Source organism: Poecilia latipinna, unplaced genomic scaffold, assembly GCF_001443285.1.
Source record: "Poecilia latipinna isolate Pla-1442-1.1 unplaced genomic scaffold, P_latipinna-1.0 Scaffold677, whole genome shotgun sequence".
NCBI classification, from domain to species: domain Eukaryota; kingdom Metazoa; phylum Chordata; class Actinopteri; order Cyprinodontiformes; family Poeciliidae; genus Poecilia; species Poecilia latipinna.
Genome location: NW_015113293.1, coordinates 233111 through 244935, shown reverse-complemented (window position 1 = coordinate 244935; position 11825 = coordinate 233111). Strand labels below are relative to the sequence as shown.

The window sequence follows — 11825 nt, the reverse complement described above, 5'->3', positions numbered from 1 at the left end:
TAGATGGCGACACTGCACCGCAGGAGAACATCACTTTTAACTAACACGCGGTAGACCTTGGACGTATCCCCCCCCCCGCCCCCTTTTTGTCGATTGTACTGCAATCTAATTCTGTTTTTCTAAATTAAAAAAAAATGTACTTTAGATGATATTCTATTAAAAATATAAAACCAATGATTATTGCTGAGTTAACAACAGATATAAAAAGGGAAGGTAACAACGGTTTCTTATTAGTTTTACACTTAAGTCACACTGTCATATACAAATAAATGTTCATGCTTTAGGCAACTGTAAAACGTGTAAAATGTATTGAAGACCTGTGAAAGAAAGCTGTGTTGAAGTCTGAAATTATTCTGCCCAAAACAATGAGGGGAAGATCTTAGATTTTACAAAGAGCTGAAAAGAGTCAGAGTGACATAAGATTAAATCAGATACTTTATTAATCTTGTGAAGAAAATTATCATAGTTTTATTAGGAGAGAATAACTGGAAGTGAAAACAGAAACTGTCCTTGACAGCATCATTTAAGGTGTTCATTTTAAATTCTGGCCCCTGAGTTGTGGAGCCTCGCTGCCTATTTAAGGGCACTATTGTTCCAGCAGAAACTCAAGTCTGCATTTCCTCACTGCTCCCTCTCTCCCTTAATATGTTTCCACCAAATGTTTAGACTCCTTTCTCTAAATAAGGCAGCCTTATCGTAGTTCCTGTCATTTCATCTTTGCCTTTTCGCCAAACATCCCAAAGAACGACCGCGGCAGCAGCGAGGCTGTAGCTTTTGCATTCCTTTGCCTTGTATGGACAAATGGTCTGGGCCTGGTTCGTCTCCCTACGGGACACACTGCTATTTCCATTGGTCTGAGGAGGAAAAGGAGGCGGGGCCTAACCAGGGGCGTTTGATTGTTTGAGCAAACTTTTCAGCAGGACCGCTTGCCTCCTTTCCCTCTGCGGTGACGGGTCCGGACAAAAGGAGTTGAAAAGACTCTCTTCATTTTCAGCTTGAAGCCAAGGTGAGAATGAAAGCTGGCTGTAACTCTTTAAGAGCGCCAAGGATCTCTTTTAGCTTTATTTTAAGTGGTTTGGTGAGGTAAGATCTCAGGAGTCGGAGCTGAGGAGAGGATAGCTATACAGTGATCTTCCGAAGTTGAATATTTGTGGAGATTTCCTTCCCTGAAAGGAGACTTAATGGGGTGTTCATCTTGTGCCAGTTGAACTGTGAGCATGTATGGTTATGTTCATTTCCACCACAGAGGAACTTCTAAATGCAGCTGACCCATTTCTTACGTTCACCTGAGATGCCGTCCCTTGTTGGACTCCTCACTCTGTTTGTTCTTGGTATGTGTGACCGTTGGTCTCTTGAGTTTTCACACTTCAGCGCCGACTGACCTTCATGACTCAAAGTCGGTGAGATGGAGTGAGACAGCGACTGCTCCTATTGGTTCTAAGGACAGGGGAGCTTTGTCTTGGCCCACTCCGAATAAAAGGATGAAAGAAATCAGTGATGGACAGAGAGCAAACGTTTCTGTCAGTACAAATCAAGTCGTAGTTATTCGTGTTGTTCTTGCCACAATTCATTGCTGGTTTTAAGCATTAATTCTTATTCATGTTGAAGGTAAAGTTCATGCGCTGAAAACTTAAAATGTCTAAAATTTATGATGTCAGCTACAGGCCTTAAAGAAAAAAAAAGTCTTGAATCCAAACCTACATATTATGTTTATTATTTCAGTCCTTCTGAAATCAGTTCGCTGTATTTTTATGCAATTAAAATAAAGGTATCTTTCTACACCATGTACTTTTAGTCTTTAGTAAGTATATCTCTAACAAGATATGTCTTCAAAGCAAGGATTTCATTACACTGCATTCCAAAGTTGAAAATAAAAAAAAACCCATCTACAAAATCAATTATAAGTTAATGTCTTTAATATTTTGTGGTTCATGTAGCTCTTAAGATTAATTTAAAGCATTATATAGGGCATAATAAAGGACCTTAACTAAATTGCTACAAGCTTTTCAGGCAAAGTTGGATTTAGGAGGATGTGGGCTCCTGAACTAAAGTCGGTTTTGGTGCTTTACTTGAGTTTTTCGTTTTTTCAGGCATTGCAATAGATTAAAAGGGAACACATCAACAACATCATTTGTAGGCCACGTATATAAGAAACCATCCTTGTATATGTGCTTTCTAAAAAGAAATGACCCCCCCGCCAAGTGTTTTAAGTGTCAGGCCTCTGAATGCAGCGAGGTAACGTCACCGAAAGGAAGGGTAGAGGCTAGGACCTCGAAATAAAGGCTTTTATGTCTGATGTACTTGTGTTTGCACCAGATAAAAACTGGGTTGTTGTGCGTCTTCCGAAAAGAATGAAGGGAAAAGCGCTAAACGAATGGAGGAACTCCTTGCTTCCTGAAATGTCGTATTACCTCCCCGTGGTAGTTTTGTTTCCAGCTTCCTGTGAGGTTGGGAATGGAAGGGACTGCGGCCAAAATTGCACACCTTTGGTGTTTTGTTTTCATTAGCTGGGACACAAAGGGAGCCAAGTGTTAGGTGAAATCAGTGAAGACTGTAGAATAACCTGCTAGAATTTAACCCGTAAAACCGATGAAGGAATCTGCTTATGTTTTATTTTTTGGTAAACTTTAAACAGCATGAGTAGAATAAACTCATGTTTATTGAATCACATGTTTAAAGTGTGATTCAACACATTTTAAAAATGTACTTGACAAATTCTCCTAAGTTTTAGTTTTTTTGTTTGTTTTACTCGGGTTGGCTTATTCAAACAGACAAGACAACCAGAGGCGATTTTTGTAATTCGTTAACTAACATATGATACTGAATAGTTTAATCCAGTTCCAAAAATTCCCAGTGTAGAAAGCAGTTTTATACCTGTGCTAGATTCTTGGTGGTTGAATCACAACTAACAAGTACATTCACAGTTTCTGTCATTAAGTCATCTGGTTTGTTCTCCATTTAAAAAAAAAAAGTGAAATTAACAACAAAACATTCCTAAAATTGTAACAAACTTTTGAAACATGCTAATAAGGTGGTTTATAAACCATTTTCTTGATGACCAGGTGTTGCAATTTACAAATGATGACTACTTCAGACTGCTGTTGCTAAATTAGCTTAACCTGGATAGAAACATCTTCTCATCCATAAATCTTATGGCAATGCTTGACTTTTTGTTAAGCTGACATCTTCATTTATAATACATATCGTCCCCATCACTCTGTGCTGCACACAACACGCCATGTATAATAGCACCAGTCGGCCGAACCAATTATTTTGTTATAATCTGACCAAAATTTTTAGTTTGGTTTTATTACCAAAAAAAAGTGGCTATTGTTGCTTGAATTTACTTCTAATTGAGCACTGCATCTTCAAATAAGTGTGAAACAAACAAAAAGATAGTTACCACTGTAATAGAATGATATTGTGAAACAGTTTTTGTTTTTATAGTGCATGTGTTTGTGAAGTGTCCTACAGTAAAGGTTCCTCACTTTGTTTTTAATCTATGTGGAGGAAATGCAAACATGGAGATCCATAATGTCTTCATGTAAACTTTAGATCACAGCTGAGTTGTCCATTAAGATCATAAACTGAGCTGACACGCCACATTTGCATTGGCTATAACAGTATGAACGAGGTACAGTTGCACTAATTTGTATAAATAAAAATGACTGTAGGACATGCATCTGCAGCCCGGATAAGAGGCAGAGAAAACCCCTTTTACTTGGTACTCTTTTTTTTTTTTTTTCCTTTTGTCTTGGCTGACCTGCACAGTAATTCGTCTTTGCTCTGCTCTATTAAATACAAAGACACTGTCACACATAGGGAGATGAAAGATGTGGTGAAAACGGGCTAACAAAGCTGTGGCAGCACAAATGTATTAAACCATCAAAGGGTTAGAAATGGCTTTTTGAGAGCATTCATCTCCACCCTTCCTTGCTTTTGGACAATTTCGACTACTGTAGACCTAAAAGCCCCAGAGAGCTGCAGGGTTTGAGATGCTCAGACGTAGTCGTCTAGACGCTGAAACCGCTAGGACTGACCATTGTCTCTGCTTCTACCACGTCAACATCGAGGAGAAAATGTTCGCTTGTTGTCCAATGTAGCCCCCCAAATGACCGGTGTAATGGTTTTAAATAAAAAGGACCAGCATTATTTATTTTATATGGTAGTTGTCATAATGTGTCCATTCACTTCAGTCAGGCACAACCTTTAATAGAAACATCAAGTGGACATGCAGCAGTTAAAATTCACCTTAGGTTGTTTCATTGGACAGAACTAAATGGTTTGACTCATTTTATGTGCCTAAACAAAGAGAAGGAATAGACGTGAAGGAGAAAACTTACTTGAGATTTTCAATTTAAAAAGGGGGCAGTGACTTTGCTAAACAAAAAAACAACTTGCATGTACCCAAGTTACATTTATTATTGGTAGCATACATTAGTAATCCCTCTGCCTGATGTTAATTAGAGATTAAAACAACACAATGAGCAGAAGACAAAAACTAAATGTACAAGTGTCCACTTTGGGATAGAACAAGTTGAGCATTATTTCATGCGTGTGAAATAATAGTCAAACAGTAAGCTTGTGAAATCATTTTCCAAACAGCAATAAATGCATATCTTGATAATTGTCGATGAGTGTAGAGTGGCTGAAGAGTGACATCAGGCTTCAGAGACATGACGCAAACCACAGGTTTAGCTCTAGGCATAATATATTTTTAATAAGACTGAAAAATCTTGCAGGCTCCAGTTTGTTCCATATAAAGTAAATATTATAAAGATTCCTTATCAGAGTTTGAGATAACACGTTCATCTTAAAGTTAAGATTTTTTTTTATATCTTTTTGTTACAATAAAGACACTTGCATTCCATCATTTCTGTGCTTATCTAGACATGATGTCACTCTTCTGTGTGAATAATTGGCCTCATTTACCTTCCTGCACAAACCAGCCTTACCCCTGTGTCCTCCATCAGCCATTTACCCCGGGACTCACACATGTGCACACACAAACGAATTATAAATCCTTGTAGACCCGAGCATGAGTGACGGGTCTAATTCTGGAACCATCTGAGGTGTGTGCTGCAGTGACATGCCATTTTCACACCCATCAAAGTGCCTGCTGTTTCACCGAGAATGTGTTTCTCTCTAGAGGAAGTGAGGTGGAAAAGATTCGCCCGCAAGTGCAAACAAAACCTATGGAAGATTTGGTGCTAAATGCACACTATACTGTATAAACCAGCTTAGTTTGTGCATTCACATGAAGCTGTGTTTGTTAGCGAAGCTTTGTCTAACCTACCTTTGTCTGACGTGATGCATATCTCTGCACAGGTCCAGATCGAGCCGTCGCCATGTCTAGCAAACGTGCCAAGGGAAAGACCACCAAGAAGCGGCCACAGAGGGCCACCTCCAATGTCTTTGCCATGTTTGACCAGTCCCAGATCCAGGAGTTCAAAGAGGCGTTCAACATGATCGACCAGAACAGGGACGGTTTCATCGACAAGGAGGATCTGCATGACATGCTGGCCTCTTTGGGTAAAAATACAAAAACAAAAAAAACTTCAGGCTTTTTTTTTTTTTTTTTTTGTCACTATTTGGTGGATAAAACAAAATGGGAGAAAAACGTATAATAAAGTAAAATAAATGTTTCACAGATGTGGTGCATTTATGGGGTTCAACTTAAGTCGGAATCCTTATTCTCAATATTCCTCACCCACCAAATATTGCTGCATATCAGGCAAATGCAAGCGTCTGTACAATGCTTCGCAAAAGCATTAATAGCTCTTTAAGTTAACAGTACAACCAAGAACTTGAGTGTATTACTTGGATTTTGTGAGTTCAACTCACAAAAAGTACTACATAATTGTTATGTGGAAGGGTGTGCATGGTTTTTTAAATTCTTTATAAATGATAAAATAAGGAGCACAGCAGATGGGCCAGGTGAGCCCCCCTGAGCCCAGCATCATCAGGGTGAAACACAGTGGGGGCAGCATCATGCTTTCCTGAATACAGGCTCCAAAACACTTGAACTTTGCAGGAGCGTCATCATCGAGTCCGACTCAAATCTGAACAATTTTGCAAAGATTTTGGTCTCCAGAGCTGGAAGTGACGTACATTAAAAGAGTTTCAGTTGTCATTGCAAATGCAAAAGCAGCCGCAGATTTCCACTTTACAATTTTGCATTGGTATTTCACATAAAATCCCAACACGCATACAAATTTAAGGTCGCAAATATACGAAGTAAAAGAGGGGCATGAATAGTTTAAAAGAGGCATTGAATGTAATCTAACCACGTGGCTGCTTCGCAGGTAAGAACCCGTCGGATGAATACCTTGAGGGAATGATGAACGAGGCTCCGGGGCCCATTAACTTCACCATGTTCCTCACAATGTTTGGCGAGCGGCTCAACGGGACGGACCCCGAGGACGTCATCCGCAACGCCTTCGCCTGCTTCGACGAGGAGGGATCTGGTGAGTTGCGTACAGAAGAGCCGTAGATGCCGTTTTCAGTGTGCAGCGCTGTATTTTGTTACTCAGTGTGGATGCCGTCTGCTCAATCAGGGTTTATCCACGAGGACCACTTGAGAGAGCTGCTGACCACCATGGGCGATCGCTTCACAGATGAAGAGGTGGACGAGCTGTTCCGCGAGGCGCCAATCGACAAGAAGGGCAACTTCAACTACGCGGAGTTCACTCGCATCCTCAAACACGGCGCAAAGGACAAGGACGACGAATAGAGGGAAAACGGCTGCTCCTGGCTCCCGCTCACATGCTGCACCACAGATTTTCACCGATCCCTCCCCCTTACAGTGTATATTAGAAGTAAATAAATTCAGAATCACTATATAAATGTCCTTAAATTGTGTTGTACATTTGATGGCGAACGTGTCGATTGAGGATTTAATCTAAGGATCCACAGATCTTGTTCTGCGACACACTTCCTGCAGCTCAAACTACATTAACTGCACTTTGACTGGTATTTATAGGCAACTTAGTAAGACTTTTGTGATGCATTGCACACCGCTGTGTTTGTTTATATGTGCTGTATGGACTTTCGGCTTCAGTGCTACACAGCAATGATTACCCCTTCCTGCCTGCCTTATAACTACCACATACGCTTAAGCACTGCCACATGGCTCCTTTCTTTCATTTCTCCTTTGTATTCTTGTAGGGTTGCAAAAACTGTTTATTTGATTTTGACAATCAAGCAGTGAGAATGGCCTCCTGGCAAAGCGGACAGTTGAGGCTGATGCTTTGCTTCATCAGCTGGTTGTATTGGTTGAAGGATCGGGTATGTTTGCTGTAGTAGGAACTCGGTCATGAATCTGCTCAGGCTAATAAAGTATGCTACAGCTCCTGTAGTAAATGGACCATGTCTGTGGCAAATGAAGAATGTGTCTACTCATTTAAACTAGCTTTTTTTTTTTTTTTTTTTTTACTCTTACAAAATACTTTATACTTTCTAGAATTTAAAAATGAAAGTGTTTATTGGATTCTCTGCCACAATATCTCTCTCTCTTTTTTTTTTACTAAGTTCAGTATTGACAAATTAAATTGAAAAATGCTTTTTGGTATCTTAAGTGATATTCTGCCATTTAAAAGATGATTTAACTCAGACTCCTTAAACTTCTAGCAAAGTGCAGTCAGGGTCTTGTCCATATACCTGTACTACCAAAGAGGGAATAGAAGAGGTACAGAATTAGATACGGCACATTTTAGAAGAACTCAAAATCTTTAATGGTGTTGCACTTAAAGGGTGTGACTACATCATTTTTAAATGTCTTAAGCAACTTGAGGGTATAAAAAAATTCAGTTTGTGTCATGAAAGGTAAACCAGATCCATTTGTCACCAGATTTGATCATTAATGGCATACAATTGTTACCATAAAGCCGGTGAGCTGCATAAAGCACATTTTTTTCAGTAAGGATAAAAAAAGAAGTGAAACGTATATATGAAACAAACTGAACTTTTATTTCTTTGAAATGTTCATACAAAAAAACAGACATTTAAAGTTTAAGGCGTATATTGCACAGACTATTGAGTTTTTAATACATATAAAAAAAAATAAAAAATAAAAAAAACAAACCGGGACATCCTCCCTCATTTGAAGGCTTAAGGCACAGCAGCCAGTCACACTGCCTGGAGTCATAATTTGTAACATGAAGTGGAAAAAGAAAATGTTCAAAATACATTTGGTTGGACAGGAACTACATTTTGAGAATGAATCTCATGCTAGTAAATATGAAAAAAAAAAAAAAAAAAGCTTGACCTTTCACATATTTACATCAGCACATTGTTTTTTTTTTTTTTTTTTCTCAGAAGTGTCAGCTTACGTCTAAAACCTCGCTACTTAAAATCTTAGCCAGCTTTTCCCAGTATTCTGACCTCGAAGGCATCATCACAGTGTATTTATGTAGTTTGAAAAAATGTAATTATAACTTATGCCTGACATCGGTTGTGTGTAACTGAGGTATAAATGAACACCGGCCTACTCTGCCTCTGCAACAAAAGAAAAACATTAACCTTAACTTTGTGGCACAGAGTGGAACACGGTGAAGAAAACACAGGAGAAAAGTTTGGAGGGTTTTTTTTTTTTTTTGGAATGGTGGCAGTATTCATTGCTCAGCAAAAGTAAAACCCAAACATATGTTGTTCTTCTGTTCACAACCACTCACACTAATACAACAGAAATGAACTAAACACAGCTTTGTGACCTGGTAAACATTAATCAATAATTGTGCTACAGTATTGACCAGAAAGGAGTCCAGCCTTCTGCCAAACTCCCACACACAGACACTCACAGATACCAATATTAAATGTTCGGGGGAGGAACAGTTTCACAGAAACTACATCTTCATGGATTAGCAGAAACTCTATAGAAACCACTTTTAAACTATCAGATGTGGAAAAAAACTACACTTTTTTTTTTTAGACGTACAAAAGAAAATGTGCTACATTTGCTCTGTCGAGAACCAGTACGAAACGATCGATTTCCGTTACGACATTCGGATCTGAGAAACAGAAACTCTTAAGGCCTCACAAACAACAGGGAGCTCTGGGTGACGCATCGGGTCTCCAAATGAAGAATCGAGAGGGATTCCAGCAGAAAGCAACCTACACACCTGCTTTAAATGGAAACTGAAAATACGAGAAACTTCCCAACGGTAAAAGAGTTGATGATGCATCGTGCTAGAAGGTATGCACAGAGCAGCTGAGATGACGATTCATGAAACCGCTTGGCCGGATCAAGGGAGTCACTGAGTTAGACGTGCTGCTGTGTTTTTGATTTTTCTTTGGCTCAGGTTTCCAAATGCAGAGGGAAAAAAAAAAAGCAGAGAACCATATAAGAAAAAAAAAAAAATTAACAGGCTCCTTTTATAAAAAAAAAGAAAGAAAAAAACAACTTGATCATTTTAAATGCACACAACTAAAAGAGTTCTAAAAAAAATGTGCTTTTTTTATCCAGAAGATTCAGAAGATTGAATAAAGGGCAGCAGAGTTCATATCCAGGGAGGTCACCTTTTATTGTTTCGATGTTTTTATTTTATTTTATTTTTACATTCACTAAAGTCCAGCACTGCTACTGGAAAGGCTGGTAAATGTTTGTACAATTCAGGAATATTTTCCTATTTGTTCATTCTTGCAACACCCCAAAAATCCCAGGATGACATCACAATCCGTTGCAGAATGGCGTCAAGAACGTAGGAATGACACGCTCTGCCTTCCTCCGTGTGGTAAACGATAAAAGTTCCAACTCATGCCAAGCTCAAGCTTCACGTCAAGAAGCCGACCAAGACACATTCTCTGATAATCGTTAAAAATCCAGCTGTATAAAACACACCTGTCCTCGCTTTCTTCTCAGATGTTTAACATAAAAAAAAAAAAAAAAAAGAAATAAAACAGCAGCAGCTTCTAGTTGACAGCTTCACTCAGCGTGTGCAGGCTGTGCTGCGGTCCCCACACCGTGCCGATGGGGGTCTTTACCACTTGGAGTGAACTGGCCTGCCTGGCGTTGGCGTGAACCATGGTCCAGACCTTCGGCACCATGGCTGAGCCGCTGCTCCCTGAGGTATGAGGAGCGAGGTGGGAGGCGAGGCTCAGGAGAGACGGGACCGCTGCTGCTGGAGATGCGGATGAGACCGAGGATGAAGCGGGCAGCACGGCGGCGGGTGTCGCAGGGATCGAGGGGGGCTGGTGGAACTCGAGGTGGGGCAGGTCCCCTCTAGGAGTCAGCTGAGATGCAACAGCTGCTGCTGGGGGGGGATCTGAAGTGGGGCTTGTGGCTGACTGGGCCGAAGGGGCTTGTATGGAGACGGGGTTCACTGCTGGATTTGACGCACCCGTAGGACATGAGGCTGGAGGTGAGGCTGACGAAGAAGCTGAAGGTAACTTTGGGTTAACGGCCGGGAGGGCGGCAGGTTTCTGTAGCTCTGGTTGCCCCAGGATGATGGCAGATACTGGCACTACAGCTGGTAGGTGTGCTGGGAAGAGACGAGGTTGGTTAGGGCTGGACGCTCTGACAGTGTCTTTATCTAAGGGGCTCCACATCACTTTGTTTACCGGTAGGGGGGATAACCCGGAGGCTGGGAGCAAAAGCGGAGCAGCAACCGCTGGAGATTTGACCGGCTCTGGAACAGACATGGCCTTCTCCATCAGGCTCTGCACTCTGGAAGGATGCATGACCTGTTCCTCTGGAGGCGGGGTCGGGCCCTTTTCGTTTGCATCCACCAGTTTGGCATGTAAAGGCTCTGCTGGTTTGCTTTGGCTCTCCTTGAGCAGGTCCTGCTCCGCGGCTCTCTGTAGAGCGGCGTCAACCAGCAGCCTCAGGTCACTGAAGTCGTGACCCATGTAGAGCTCCGGCGGAGTCGGGGGAGGCGTGTTGAGAAGGCCGCTGGGGTAGCTCGCAGCTACAGTGATGCCTGGCGTTGGGCCGGCTAAGGGGGCGCCTCGTTCATCCGCTTCCATCAACAGGCTTTGTGTGTCCAGCGTCATGAGTGCCTGCACACACACTTCCTTTCCAGGGTAGCCTGCTCCGGTGAGGATGGCCGTCGCCGTGTTCCCCAGCAGGCTAAGGTCCAAAGCGGGCGTGGAGCGGATCACCGATGGACGCGGCTGAGAGGAGCGAGCCGAGGCGCCGGTTTCAGGAGAGCAGGCTTCACCTCTGTTTGGCTGAAGGGCCTCGGTTTTGCCGACAATCTTACGGGAGATGGTGAACTTGGCGGGGTCTTTGCCGTCCTTGCGAAGCAGATCAGGCAGAAGGCGGCGGCGGGCGTTGATAAACCAGTTGCAGATCTGGGGAAAACAGACGAAAATTACTCGCAAAAGCAAAAAGAAACAACACTTTTTCTTTGTAACAAACTTTTGAACGCTATTTGAATAAGATGATATATAAACCATTTCCTCGACAACTGCGCCTAAGGTGTACAATTAACCACTGGTGCCCGTCTTAGACTGCTGTTACTAAATTAGAAGCATTTTACAAATGTTAATGTTTTATTCCAGCTGCAGTATTTGTGTTTGTGAGGCTCTACTTGCTGTGACACACAGTCAGATGTTCAAACAGGATTTTATGATTTAACCCAACTTGTATTTCTTCACAACTTTAGCCCAAACTTTAATTGTAAATGTCGAAAACTTCCCAACAGAACGCATTCAAGTTTCTGGTTGCAATGTAAAAAAAAAAAAAAAAAAAGGGGATAAAAAAATTTGAAAGGCCCTGACAAAAAAAAAAAAAAAAAAAAAAAAAAAAAAAAAAAAAGGCCCAAAAAAAAAAAAAATTTTCCCAAAAAATCAAAAAAATATCCAAACCCCCTCTTTTTCCCCCAAAA

The 11825-nt window shown here is 41.2% G+C and overlaps 2 protein-coding genes across 2 annotated transcripts in view; one reads left to right on the top strand and one right to left on the bottom strand.

The window, feature by feature from the left end:
* The first annotated feature begins 887 nt into the window (after positions 1 to 887).
* Positions 888 to 6850, top strand: myl9b (myosin, light chain 9b, regulatory). Its single transcript, XM_015044477.1, has 4 exons — positions 888 to 1006; positions 5329 to 5532; positions 6306 to 6467; positions 6558 to 6850. Exons 2-4 carry the CDS (start codon positions 5349 to 5351, stop codon positions 6731 to 6733), a joined length of 522 nt encoding a protein of 173 aa, XP_014899963.1. The 5' UTR covers positions 888 to 1006; positions 5329 to 5348; the 3' UTR covers positions 6734 to 6850.
* A 2616-nt stretch (positions 6851 to 9466) lies between these two features.
* tgif2 (TGFB-induced factor homeobox 2) overlaps positions 9467 to 11825 on the bottom strand; it is an 8958-nt gene continuing 6599 nt past the window's right edge. Inside the window, exon 3 of the mRNA XM_015044476.1 lies at positions 9467 to 11289. Within this exon, the coding sequence (XP_014899962.1) occupies positions 9910 to 11289 (1380 nt within the window). The 3' untranslated portion in view covers positions 9467 to 9909. The remainder of the gene's footprint in view (positions 11290 to 11825) is intronic.